This window comes from Odocoileus virginianus, chromosome 30 (assembly GCF_023699985.2).
Source record: "Odocoileus virginianus isolate 20LAN1187 ecotype Illinois chromosome 30, Ovbor_1.2, whole genome shotgun sequence".
Lineage (NCBI taxonomy): Eukaryota > Metazoa > Chordata > Mammalia > Artiodactyla > Cervidae > Odocoileus > Odocoileus virginianus.
The window spans coordinates 10,512,245-10,526,247 of NC_069703.1; the positions used below are offsets into that span (position 1 = coordinate 10,512,245).

Below are 14,003 nucleotides of genomic sequence, written 5' to 3' on the forward strand. Positions count from 1 at the left end.
CCAGGGAAGCCCCCGTTAGCTCTATCCATCATGCAAATTTGAAGGGTCCGTATTAAGAGACAAAACACACAGATATCACCATAACTCAGCGTTGCTGTTTTGAGGGTAGGCTGATGTAGGATTTTGAATGAGGCAGCAAGTCTATGGATTACCTAGAAACAAAAGAGGCAGCCAAGAAGGTGACTTGGGCGTGGGGAATTGGGACAGTCTACTTTAAGGATGGGGATTGCCTAGGAAGGAAGAAAGAGATTACTGCAACAACAGGAGAGAACAGCCCTGCCAATAGCAATCGTTCTTCTGGGGATTCTAAGAAAGAAGGTGGGAGCCCAGTGGCCCCGGAGTCATTCACACGCGCCATCATGCCCGTTGGAAAGAGCAACTTATCCTCAATAAGGCACACACAGGTGCAGGGATGGGGGTGGCTGTGCCAAATTCAAAACTGAGGAGTTTAGGAAGATGAGCATTCTTCCAGGTCCCTCACCCAGATCTCCACTGTCGGAGCCCTGAGAGAAAATACACAGAGTTACGTCATCCACAGAACATGAAAGAAACGCAGAACATGCTGAAGAAATCCAAACAAACACAGTTGTGTTTGCTAGTCAGATTCATAAAGAGAGAGAAGGGGGAAGTGTAAACACATACACCACTGCGCCGAGGACTCAGGAAACCTTCGACCGCACATCACCAGGCAGGGCTTTGCTCAGAGTTATACCGACAGAAATAAACCCGCGATTCGGTACAGATGGGACCAAAAGGCTGGGGGCGGGGAGGTTCAGGTCTGCCCTGAATGAAGCGGTTTAGGCAAGAGTCTACGTATGTCCACGTACAAAAGGGTTAAGCAAACAACTTGCTGACTTAAGTGATCCCAAATCACCAAATCATGAGCATGGCAGAGAAAGGAATTTTAAAATAATTTGAAAAGTAACATCGGAAACGGAATCACTGGAAAACTGGGGTTTTTGTCTCTTTGTTTCCTGATTGTCTTCTGACCAAAGTGCAAGATCAAGTTTTCTTTCCTGGGGCCCAGTGAAATTTTAGAAACTGAAATCTCGCAATATCCACAAACGGAGAAAACCTGGGGTGCCCCCTACTCCCACTTCTTCAATTGAAGAACTGGATTTACCTTTTGTGGTCAGACCCAGCTCAATTTTGGATAAATGCACCATGTCTTCAACAGCCTTGTGCTTGGAGATTCTTCTTCCGCTTGCAGAGTTATTGTACAATTTACAGTGAAAAACCACAGCATGGGCATTTTTCATACCAGAGTCCTGTGGTATGAAATCATTCACTGCAGCAAAATCCCCTCACTTCTATGGACAATCTTACCATTGCATGAACTTGAGTATCTGTTGAGCTATTTGCTTAATTTTTAATTCATTTAGCACATTGCAGAAAAACGTCTTGGTTTAGGTAGGTATCTGCAAGACTCAACTCTTGCCCCAGGGATAGTCACCTTTCCTGAGATCTCTTCTCCACATTCGGTGTTCGGCTGCCTACTTTCTGACAATGACCATAGTCCAAACATCAAGATGGCGCCGTTATAAATGGATGAACAGTTGTAATGGACAGGCTTGATTTTTCTGCATAAAGAGGATAAAACTGTTTTTCTCCCTCATTTAAAATAAGCCACAGGATTTGTTGATGTTGTTCAGTCACTAAGTCATGTCCAACTGTTTGCAACCCCATGGACTGCAGCACACCATTCTTCCCTGTCCTTCACAGTCTCCCGAGGTTTGCTCAGATTCATGTCTGTTGAGTCAGTGATGCTATCTAACCATCTCATCCTCTGCCTCTCCCTTCTCCTTTTGCCATCAATCTTTCCCAGCATCAGGGTCTTTTCTAATGAGATGGCTCTTTGCATCAGGTAGTCAAAGTATTGGAGCTTCATCCATAGAATACACCCATGCTTTCCAAGTGGCTCAGTGGTAAAGAATCTGCCTGCCAATGCAGAAGACACAAGAGACGTGGGTTTAGCCCCTAAGATCCCCAGGAGTAGAAAATGGCTACCCACTCTAGTATTCTTGGACAGAGGAGCCTGATGGACTAGTCCATGGGGTCGCAGAGTCAGACATGACTCAGAACACACACACACACACACACACACACACACACACAGCCATATGTCAGAGATACACACTTTTTTTTTCTTTTTGCTTAAGGACATCAGATTGAAAAATTCTCTCCAGTCCGTCACAGGACCACAGAACCTTGGAAACTGTGGGTACTTTAGGATCCTATGTTCTCCAGGCCTCCTGGGGCTTTCTAAGTGTCTTTTGTGTCCCCTATGGATGACAGGGACCAAAGAGAGATCCCGCTCTAAATTCCCACGCCCAGGGGGTGGGGATTCCCCCTGCCTTGGAGAGGCATGACAATAGGGCAAACTCTAGGAGGGAATGTCAGGAGCCCTTTCCTAGTTCTCGAAGCAACTTGTGAATAGAGTTAATTTCCTCTGGCTAAGTGGCCCGGCAGCCATAAACTCTAACCTTTTGAAAATTCCTCTCGGCCCCCTGAAGGCCTGCCAGCTGGCTTGGCTTTGCTAAACTACCTCATCCTGAACCACTGAGGAGGCCCTCAGAAGCTGGGGTCCTGATGGTAAACAAACTGGGGGAGAGGTCATCTCAGCTGCTGCCTCCTGGACCAGCTTGCCTCTGAATGAGGGAGTGCAGAGCTTCTGGGATGCCACAGGAGAGAGACTCAGAAAAATCCTGAAAAGATTAACTCTCACCCCAGGTGTCCCGGGTTCCCACCCTGCCAAGGCACAGTGCTGGCTGGAAGGGCAGAGGTGATGGACAGGTGGGTAGGGATGTCAGAATTTCCTGTCTGATGCTAAAGAAAGTTCCCCTCCCCCCTCCCCTAATTATTTGCATGGCACCTTTTCCAAGTCAGACGTTTGCCGCTTTCCAGAAAGCCGTCATCAATAAAAAGACTCACAGAGGGGCTGCAGCAGGAGCCACGGATAAAGACATCGCTGCGGGCTAGGATCAGCGTATTGACATCACACAGTTATATTTCAGTGGGATCCCCAGAGGACACTTCCTGCCAGTAAACACCTGGTTTATCTAGTATTTCTCTGTTTTTTTTTCTTCATGCTAGAGTGCCTGTTATTCTCCTCATAAATCCTGCTCCCTTTTTAAATTTTAAAATCAGAACATAGTGAAATCAATTCTAATTGTGCAGCATTTACATTCATCACATTAACGTGCAAAACTTCTGGCTCCGAGCAGCTCCCTGGGCCCCGCTCCTGTCCTGGGACCATCCCAGGCCCGCCCTGGCAAATGGTGGCTGGTTTACTGCACATGAGGGCCCTTTTAATGTGACCCCACCTAGAGGCATTAGAGGAGAGGATAGCTGTAATCCTTTTACGAGCTCCCACTGCCGCACCAGGAGGCGAATGTGTGTGGCATTTAATGAGGCGCCCTCCATCAGTCCTGAGAAAGCAGACGTAAGAGCTTAGGGGAGAAACAAGGCCATCCCCACCACAAAAGAGCCAGAAGCCATCCAAATGCCAATGCACTGCCACATTTTTTCCAAACTTTCTGCTGGAGCGGCCTTTAACATCCCCAAACCCTGCTGTGATCCACCGGCTGCAACCCTCAATTGTTCATTGTCTGGGCACTACAGAGCCGCTCGTTTTAACATAGCCATGACATGAATGAGACCCGAGCTCCCCTTTGCCCCTCCCCTGAGGCACCTTGGATCTTGGAGGGAGACAGGGGTACCAAGTTGGCTCTGGTACAATAGGGGCTAGTGTTGAGGTCAGCAGCAAATAAGGGGTCACATTGTTTCCCCTGCTGGCAATCAGCACGCCTTCCTTAAGGATTGAAATAACTTACATTTCTGGAGCAAGCAGCTGAGTAACTGAGAAAGAAGACTCTGTTCCTCTTTTCAAGGGAATCCATCTTTCTCTCTCCCTCTCTCTCTGTCTCTCACACATCCTTCTTTCTACACCACCCCTCCTCCCAAATCCTCAATTGCCACTCTTACTCTTAATTTGTAGAGCAAGCCTGCACGCCTCCCTAATTTCTCCCCTAAAGATGGTCTGGCTTAAGGGCTTGAAATGTGGATGTGAAAAGTATGTTGCTTCAAGGACCACTCCAGTGGAAACAAAAACTTCACCAGTAAGGAAATTTGGGCCCAAACATTTAAATAACTCGTGTGACAGACAACAACAGAGAAAGGCATCCTCTTCCATTCTCTTAAGGTTCTGCTTCTCTTTCACCTACAGGCTCCGAAGATTGTTCAAAGAACTTCACGAGCCCCAACGGGACCATCGAGTCCCCCGGGTTCCCTGACAAGTACCCGCACAACTTGGACTGCACTTTCACCATCCTGGCCAAACCCAAGATGGAGATCATCCTGCAGTTCTTGACCTTTGACCTGGAGCATGACCCTTTGCAGGTGGGAGAGGGAGACTGCAAATACGACTGGCTGGACATCTGGGATGGCATCCCTCATGGTGAGTGATGGCACCTCACCAGGCCTTTCTCAGTAGCTTCATTGCCTGTTAATTGCTTTAGTGGCAATAAAAAACAGAGAACAAAGACGTTAAAGCTCCTCAGAGTTTATCTGTGACCCATGATGACTTTCTCTTATCCTTCACCAAGGATGACTTCAGAAAAACTGCAGAAAGGCAGTTTTCTCGCTTGGCGATACTTCTCTGCAGAAGGATAGGAGGAGACTGGAGGAGGGCAGGGCAACCCACTCCAGTATTCTTGCCTAGAGAACCCCATGGACAGAGGAACCTGGCGGCTAGAGTCCATGGGGTCACAAAGAGTCAGACGCAACTGAGTGACTAAGCATAGGAGGAGACCGAGTAGATACTTGGATGAGGATGAGAAAACCTATATGTCATGGTTTCTTCTCTCCATAGAAAGCAACTCAGTGACCACTCTCTATGTCCAAATAGCACTCTAGAGCCAGACTGAACTGTGGCTCTGATCTTAGCAGCTCTGCAATCTCAAGCAAGTTACCTAACCTTTCTGTGTCTTATTAATATCTGCATAAATAAGCTGCTATCATCATCATTATAATTACTATAAGTTATTATCATTTATATAGTCACAGGCTTCCCTGGGGGCTCAGACGGTAAAGAATCTGCTTGCAATGTGGGAACCCCAGGTTTGATCCCTGGGCCAGGAAGATCCCCTGGAGAAGGGAATGGCAACCCACTCCAGTATTCTTGCCTGGAGAATTCGATGGACAGAGAAGCCTGGCAGGCTACAGTCCATGGGGTCGCAAAGAGTCAGACCCAACTGAGCAACTAACACTAACCAACTAACTCTAGTCATAGATGTTAAAAAAAAGTTCATCCCCCCAGGCCAAGAGGCACCTGTGCTTCTCATGTAGAGACCAGCATGAGTCTTGGGTATATAGTATCAGCGAGGAAACTCATCTTTGACTTCTATCATCATTCTAAGTATTTTGCACTGTAACGGAGACTTGATGTCTAAGCAATTTCATTTCCTCAGACAAGCATGAGATTTAGTCAGGAAATGTGTTGGAGTCTCCGCTCTGCTATTTCCTGGCTATATGCACAATGAACAGTCATGTACCCTCTCCAAACCTCAATTTCTTCTTCTGTGGAACAAGCATTATAATGATACCTTTCCAGCCCATCTCGCAGGGCTGTGAAAACAGAATGAAGCCAGGTCAGTGAAAATACTTTTTAATGTGCAGGAAAAAAATATTAGGCATTGTTCTGAAACTGTATCTCTGCTGATTTTGTGCCAAGGCATTCCGAGTGATGCTCGGTTGAATGACTTGGAATTATGGGAAGGGAGAATGTATGGAGATTGGGGTCTGGCATGTCCATGTCTGTGACCTCTCTTTGTCCTCCCTGTCCAGTTGGACCCCTGATTGGCAAGTACTGTGGGACCAAAACACCTTCTGAACTCCGTTCGGCCACGGGGATCCTCTCTCTGACCTTTCACACCGACATGGCGGTAGCCAAGGACGGCTTCTCTGCGCGTTACTACCTGGTCCATCAAGAGCCGCTGGAGAGTGAGTTGGCTGGCTGGGAAACTCTGACCTGTCCTCCCATGGGGCCTGTGAGGGTGATCTCTGCAAAAGAAGGAGGGGGGAAGTCGGACCTCAAGGGAAGGGAGCTATAGCGTCTTGCTGGGCAGAGATGAATGAAAATAGAATAAATGTCAGTCTGGGTGCTCATTTCTTTAAAGAAAAAGTATGTATACCAAGAATGAGTTATTCCCAGGGGAAGTCACAGGACCATCTCAAGTCTCAGAATGAAAGGGAGAGTACTTAAGATCTCTATATTGAATCCCCCAAGTGCTGTTTTGGGGGGTTTCCTACGTGGTGCTTGTGGTAAAGAATCCACCTGCAGGAGATGCAAGAGATGTGCATTTGATCCCTGGGTTGGGACGATCCCCTGGAGAAGGGACTAGCAACCCACTCCAGTATTCTTGCCGGGAGAGTCCCATGGACAGAGGAGCCTGGTGGGCTACAGTCCATGGGGTCGCGAAGAGTCGGACACGACTGAAGCAACTTAACACACATGCGTGTGCTTATCTTTCAGTCTGGGGTCGTTTTCCTCACTCTCCAACTCTCAGTGACCATTGTCAGAAAAATAGAACAATTTTTTTTTTGGTTGCACCGTGCATGTGGGATCCTAGTTCCCCAGCCAAGGATTGAACACACACCCCCTGCATTGGAAGCTCAGAGCCCTAACCACTGGACGGCCAGGGAAGTCTCAGAAATGGAGAAATTTTAAACCTCTCTCTATATACATATGTTTTGACATGAAATCTCTCTGGGCCTGGCTAGAGTTTCTCTCACTAGGCTGGTACACTGCTGGACTTTCACTTTGTTCTGCCAATAAACACAATGTTTGAGCCTCTACTATGTAACGGGCACTGTGAAAAGCATAGAAAATCTAATCCAGCCCCCAGCAGTCATGGACCTTGCCATCCAGACCATCAGTCTCTTGCCCTGAGCTGTATCTTTAAATCAGTTCCTCGTGGATGCGGACTTCAGATGTGCTGTCATTTTCACTGAGAAACCTAAACGATCACTTGGATGACCAGAGGCACACTTTCAGGATGATTGGAGTGGGCGAATCCTGCCATGGCCATTGACAGTTTACCACACGGCAGCCTGGCCAAGGGACGGGTTTCATTCTGGGTTTTGTTTTTCCTTCAAAGGGCTCATGAAGGTTGAGAGACAAGAAAACAGTATTGTGAGTTAACCGAGTTCTGCAGGGGGTCAGTGTGGTCGCAGAGCGACAGAGAAGGTTTGATGCCTGAAAGAGATTGCTGGTCCTTATCTGACACATGCACACACACATATTGACCAGTGTCTGTGGGATCATGGGAAGACAGCAATTAAACTGACAGCGCAAGGCCAGAGGAAGTGACTTCTGAGCCCAGCTGTCCAGACAGGTGGTGCAGGCTAATATAGAGTGACACGCATGTACTCACAGAGAGGACTCCCAAAGACAGGTATTTATTGCTTTGCAATGTCTGTCTTCAGTGCCAGAACTCATGAGACAGTTGAGTGAAAGAAAGAAAGAAGCAAAAGTGCCTCCTGGGTGTTTATTAATAAAGCAGGCTTCCCACGATGTAGCAGCCCACCCAAGTCTATCACACGTTTACCTGTTCTTTCAATACTGGTTCATCTGAAGCTTGTGAGCATCCATAGCCTGCAGCACTAACAGTTCTTGTGCTTTAGATTGTATTTTTAATTTCTATGATGATTCTTATTTATCCACAGCCCGATTTCTTTTAGGGCAAATTTAGTTCCTTTCAGACCAGGAGGGGCTGTCAAGCTCTGTGACTTGGTATAGTTGTTTGTAAAATATGAGTGTAGAATTAGGTCTTTAAGATGAAGGAGTGCCTCAAAGGACTCATCCCTTGAAGGGAGCAGCGTTTTGGGGGTCTCGGGGGTTTAAGGCTGAGAGACCTGACTTTTGCCCTTGACCGTCTCTACCCGCCAGACTTTCAGTGCAATGTCCCTCTGGGAATGGAGTCTGGCCGGATTGCTGATGAACAGATCAGTGCCTCATCTACGTACTCTGATGGGAGGTGGACACCTCAGCAAAGCCGGCTCCACGGTGACGACAATGGCTGGACACCCAACTTGGACTCCAGCAAGGAGTATCTCCAGGTACTGACTCAGAGGCTGTGCAGAATGTGTGTGCACTTCGGTGGGTGAGGCGACTGGCTCCTTCACTAGAGTCGACAAAGGACACGAAGAAAATAAGTATAACATAATTTAGAACTCCTCTCATCCATCCATCCTATTCTAGTCGCAAACAGGCAGTGCCAGGCGCTGTGCTAAGCGCCAGGATAAAATGGACCCTGCCCTGCCCTTGTGAAGATGACCAGGCCCTTGTGGACTTGCTGGGCTGGGAGGGTGTTTGTCCTTTCACTGTAGATATCCAAGCAACTTCTATAAACAGTTCCAGAACATCCTCATTCTTGGCAGAGGGAGGCATCAGGACGTAGGGGGCATTTTTCTTAAGGGCAGGCTGGCTGAGAAGCATGGCAACCTTTTGTGACCTCTGCTGTTTGGAGGGAGCCCTGCCAGGAAGGTTTTGCCGATAGGCATCAGGAGACCACGTGGGAAATTATCACTACCAGGAATGAAATTCCAATCGCATGGATGCCCTGCAGCATTTTTTCAGACTATTGTCTGCTTTCCTTCTGAATAAGACTTGCAGCTTTTGTGGAGTAATCCTCCCTTGCTCTCCACACCGGTCCAGCACTGGTCCCCAGGGGAGGCAAGCTGCTAGTTCCATGCTAGAGCAAGGACTGCTTTCATGACACATGGCAGGCAGCCTTGTGACCTGCTGACAAGCCTGTCCTAGCTCTGATGCGACACAGCAGCCTCTGCTCTGAGAAGGACATCACTTAGGACAGAAAAGCACGAAAGACCCCTTAGAAACTTCCAGGGCATTCCACAGAATGAGCTCTAACAGCCCAACCCTAAGGCCATCTGTCGCTCTCTTCTCTTCCTCTCCAATAATCCTTCTCATCTAGCAAAGCTTCCAGAAAGTTCTTACAGCCAGCATTCCGTTGACTGTAGTCCTTGTTTTTGAGTCCTAATCGTATACTCTCTCCTATTGCTCTCCACTTGTTTATCATACACATATACAGCACTATGTCCTTCTTTAGAATGCTTAATCATGCTGAGCACATATTAAGTACCTAATAAATGCTTACTGAATCAAATTTTACCAGGGCGAACTGGCTCAATTTTCATCACAGGGAGATTGCTGTTAAGAAACACAGTGGCCTGCAAAGGAATGACACCTAGCAATTTCCAGATGGGTTTGGTGTTGTGGAAGCGAAGGTGGCTCAAAATGTTGGCCGTCCTCCTTGTCAGACGAAAGGTCAGGACTTGGTCCATAAGCCTAATTGCTTGGGCAGACTCTACATGCCCTCTGACCCCTTGGTGACCCAAGGACTAAATACACAATGGACTGAGGGACTGAGGGGAGGAGAAACAGCTCTGAGCTGAGACTTTGGCAACTAGGGCCTCGTAAGTGAATTGGATTGAACTGGGCTGGATCAGAGTGGAGTGGATTGGATTTAGCCACTGTTACTGTAAAACAGCATCTGCTTTCACTACCCAAGGCAGGTCGTGGTTAAGTAAAAAGGGGTCATAGTTCTAGATGTTTAATGATTCCTTTAAGATAAACAGTCATCCTGTCTGTTCAGATTTGCAAAAAAAAAGAAAGAAAGAAAAAGGAAATAAAAACAAGCTACAATTTCAGAGGTGTCCATTGCAGTTCGAATATGTCTCGTTTAACTGTCTAGTGGATGCAGACAGATACTGACCATCAATACCTGTGAGTGAATCACGGACGCAGGTTGGGAGTCAAGTACTACAGTGGTGTCCTGTGAAGGAAAGCCCAGATTGCTGCCTTGTGTGGGGAGTTAAGACACCCATCGTTCTTCGCCTTTCTTCTCCAGGTGGACCTACGCTTTCTAACTGTGCTCACAGCCATTGCAACACAGGGAGCGATTTCCAGGGAAACTCAGAATGGCTATTATGTCAAATCCTACAAGCTGGAAGTGAGCACCAATGGTGAGGACTGGATGGTGTACCGGCACGGCAAGAATCACAAGGTAAGCCCATGGCCCCACCACAGGGGCACGCAGGGCCGGAGCAGGAGGGGTGGGTCAAGGGGGCCTGCACACCCACCCCATACGGACAAGGCAGCCTTGCTCCCCAAGGCTCCAGTAACTGATGGAGGCCCCAGAGACACTGGCCCTGAAAATACTATTTCTTATGCTAAAGTGATTGGAAGACTCTGTTTTCTCCGACAGCCTGGCTGCTGTCGCATCTTACAGCAGAGAGAGAGCGAGCTTGCAGCGTGCTCTCTGACTACAAATGAAGGAGAGCATGTGTTCCTGGCCCATGTCTCCCTGTGCAGGATTCTTTGAGCGTTGATGGCCTGAGTCCCTTCCACATGCTGCGTTAACATTCACAAAACCCCATGAAACTGCAGTTCGGGGACTTACTGAGGTCTGGAAATAAAAGGGCACAGACCCTAAGAGGGAATCACAATGTCCCGAAGGAAAAAGAGGTCAATAGATAATGAGGAGAAATTCGGTTTGTCGGGGATGAGATCTGAACCAGCAGTCATGCTTGGCAGTAAGGCGTTGAATCTGCAGGGCTGGTGCCTTCAGCGTCCGGGGCTCCCACAGGCGTGTCCTCGTGGGTGATGTGAGGCTTTTGTTGTATATATAGATGAATGTCTGGTCTCAGCTTTCTTACAACACGTGGCATTCTGGCAGTGAACAGGTCTGCAGCTGGCGCTGGCGATGTGCATACTGGTTATAAGGTAGACTCAGCGCATGCAAAGGCTTATTGGAAATGGCCAGTGGTCTCACCTGGGCAGGGAGGGAGCACTGTTGCTTGTGGGCTGACTCTTGGGTCTCAAAGGGGAACGCTCATCCTTCTCTGAATGGAATTGGGGAGTGAGGGAGAGTGTCTCTCTCTGTGTCAGATTGTGAGTTATCAAAAGGGTACTCAGGTGGCCCAGCCTTGAGAGGCCGAAGGTCTTCTCCAAACAAGGTGCCCTCATCCTGTGTCACTCTCCCAAGGCAGCTTGCTCTTGCTGTTGTAGCAGGAAACCTTGGGCCCAGAAAACCCCAAACTATAATGTTGGCACTGCTTCACTCGGGAAATGTGAGTTTTTAAAGGAGTGGATTTTTAAAAATTAAGATCGCCATAGTAACATGGCACCATTCATCTGAAATCATGGCTTCTAGATATTATCAGGTCTCTCTCTCTCTCTGTCTCGCTCTCTCTCTCTCTCTCTCTCTCACACACACACACACACACACACACTCCCCATTTCACAGATAAAGAAAGTGAGAGACTTAGCAATTGAAAGACTTCCGCATTTTGATGTGTTGAGCAGGTCTGGTTTCTCATTGCCTGCTTTTGTTTCAGGGAGAGTTACTAAATGGGACTTGGACACAGCAAGCCAGAGTCAGCATGGGGTGCTGGGAGCTCTGTGGACAAAGTCCTCATCCCAGCCTGTTCCTTCTCATGCCCTCTCTCTCCACCCTCCCTTTTCCATAAGAAACTGCTAGAACCCAGAAATTCCGCCAGGCAGGCAAGGCCCAGCAGCTGGCTTGGGGTGGGTACTGGGGAGGAGGAAGAGGTTCCCCTAACCACCTCCCTGTCCAGGCTCAATGACTAAGCAGCACTGGCCAGAGGGATACTGTAGCATAAGCCGATTTTAAAAGCACGCAGATGGACTGGGATGCTATTTAAAACACCATTTGTAGGAAATCTGCTTTTGGAAATACCTTAGCACTGCACATTTTGATAGAATGCTGTCCTCCCCGGCTTTATCCCTGGTATTGGTTCTGCAAGGAAGATATTCCTGAGAATTAAATGTAGCTTTCTGGACTCCTTTAGAACCATTCTTCTCCACTTTTTCATACCAGATACATTCTCATCTCTTTTATTTTCTCTCTCTCTCTCTTCTCTTTGCCTCCTCTTCTCTCCCATGACTAAATTTCTTTCCCTAGAAACCACGGGGTAATTTCCTTCTTGGTACCTAGAAGGGGGCAGAAGAATGGAAAGGCTGCCAGTCAAGCACTGCCCCCTGGCTGTGCGCCCTTGTCCCCCCTCGGGTGTGGCGGGCGAGGGAGGAGACCGCCGGGTCCTCGAGCCCGTGGCTGATCTCTGAGACTCCTTCATTATCGGATCTGCTCCCAGACGTCTGTGTTTAATGTGCAGATTCCGCACTGCTCGTGGTGTGTCAGCACAGCTCTCTGGCTGTTCGGGTTGAAATAGTTGAGTGAACCGTGCCAAATAGATTTGTCAAGTCTGCTGCAGTTTGATTTGATGCCATGAAGGGGAGGTGGGGTGAGGAGGGGACCGGGGGGCAGTGTGGGGAGAGGTTTCGTCGACCCAGGACACTACCAGTTTCCCTTTGTAGCCGCTGGAGGGTGGGCACTGTGCCAGGCACGCTGGTGCTAAGTGGACTCAGAAGCAGAATTGAGCCAGCAGGACCTGTGAGCAGAGCCCATCAGAGGTGGAGGCGGCAGCGGGCTCTGCTGTGTGGGGCAGTGGGCAGGGGCTGCGGACGGGACCCAGTGCACGGGGTGTGCAAGAGGGGATGGGGATGTTTGGGGCAGAAATGTGGGGACTTGATTTCAATTCCCAGGTCTCTGTCAACACCAGTGCTGTATACCAAAGGCCAGGGAGTTGGGGGAGTTGGAGGAAAACAAGATTAATGAGCGCTCAGGGTGGTGGCGTGGCTGGGCTAGTCCCTTGCGAAACACTGTCTACAGTTTGAACCCAGACTGGGCTGAGGCAAGGCCTGAGCCTAGCGGGGGAAGACTTCCTTGAGGCTAGGAAGTGAGGGGGGACTGACTGAAGAGCTCTTTTCCAACCTCCCACGGCCTGGAAGCAGCCTCTTCTTAGGCCCTTTCCATTCAACAGGTAACATTGAGGCTGCGGATGAGAGAGGCATTACCCTGTCGCTGGGGATGTTGCAAGGATCCTCCAGAGAAAATGCAGCCCGGTTACACAGGCCACGTTGTATACAGCACATCCCCAAATCCTTATCCAACTCCACATGCCATAAAAAATGGAACCTATGATTTTCCTACAGGGGAAACCTTATGCATATTTACTGTGTAACCACAAAGCAAAGAGCTCTTCCACCTGTTAGAGCCCATAGCCAGCTCATGTGCTCCCTCAGATTATACAAATTGCTTCACATATATTTCTTCAGAAACCACAAGCATAAAACTACTGCCTTTGGTTTCACCAGCTGTATTAATAACACCCCAAACACAGACATAGCATTGTAAGTACAATAGCGGAAAGTTGGTATGTATGTCTATAATTATAGGCACAATTATGTACACACAGACCAAGGGAGGGGCGTGGAGAAAGATGGAAGGAGCTGGAAGGCATGAGGCTTTGGCTGGGATCCTGCTCACCTCTGCGAGTCTGCACTGGAGGCAGTGAGACAGAGGCTGCTGTCAGGCCAGGAGGACATAGGCCATGCCCTACAGGTCTAAGCAAAAGCCTTTAATTCCAATTGTCCCTTATTTGGTACATGTGAGCATCTTTCTTGCTGATGTCACTCTGGTTACCTTGTTCTTAGTCACAGTGTTGCTGGGCTGTTCTGATGTGTTTGGAAGAACTTTGGACTGAAAGAAAAAGTCTGTGGGGTGCTACCTGTATCCTGAAGGATGGAAGGGTGAGGACAGGGATTGGGTAAGGCTTGGGTCCAACAGTTCTCTTTTTTTTTTCCCTTTATTTGTATTAGTTGGAGGCCAATCACTTTACAACATTGTAGTGGGTTTTGTCATACATTGACATGAATCAGCCATGGTTTTACATGTATTCCCCATCCCGATCCCCCCTCCCACCTCCCTCTCTGCCTGCTCCCTCTGGGTCTTCCCAGTGCACCAGGCCCAAGCACTTGTCTCATGCATCCAACCTGGGCTGGTGATCTGTTTCACCCTAGATAATATACATGTTTCGATGTTGTTCTCTCGAAACATCCT

General features: G+C 48.4%; 1 protein-coding gene across 4 annotated transcripts in view; it reads left to right on the forward strand.

The window, feature by feature from the left end:
• NRP2 (neuropilin 2) overlaps positions 1–14,003 on the forward strand; it is a 120,648-nt gene that overhangs the window by 38,398 nt on the left and 68,247 nt on the right. For all 4 annotated transcript variants that reach the window (XM_020884328.2, XM_020884329.2, XM_020884326.2 and 1 more), the window contains exons 4-7: positions 4,226–4,456; positions 5,845–6,000; positions 7,949–8,118; positions 9,930–10,085. In XM_020884328.2, coding sequence (XP_020739987.2) covers positions 4,226–4,456; positions 5,845–6,000; positions 7,949–8,118; positions 9,930–10,085 — 713 coding nt within the window. The remainder of the gene's footprint in view (positions 1–4,225; positions 4,457–5,844; positions 6,001–7,948; positions 8,119–9,929; positions 10,086–14,003) is intronic.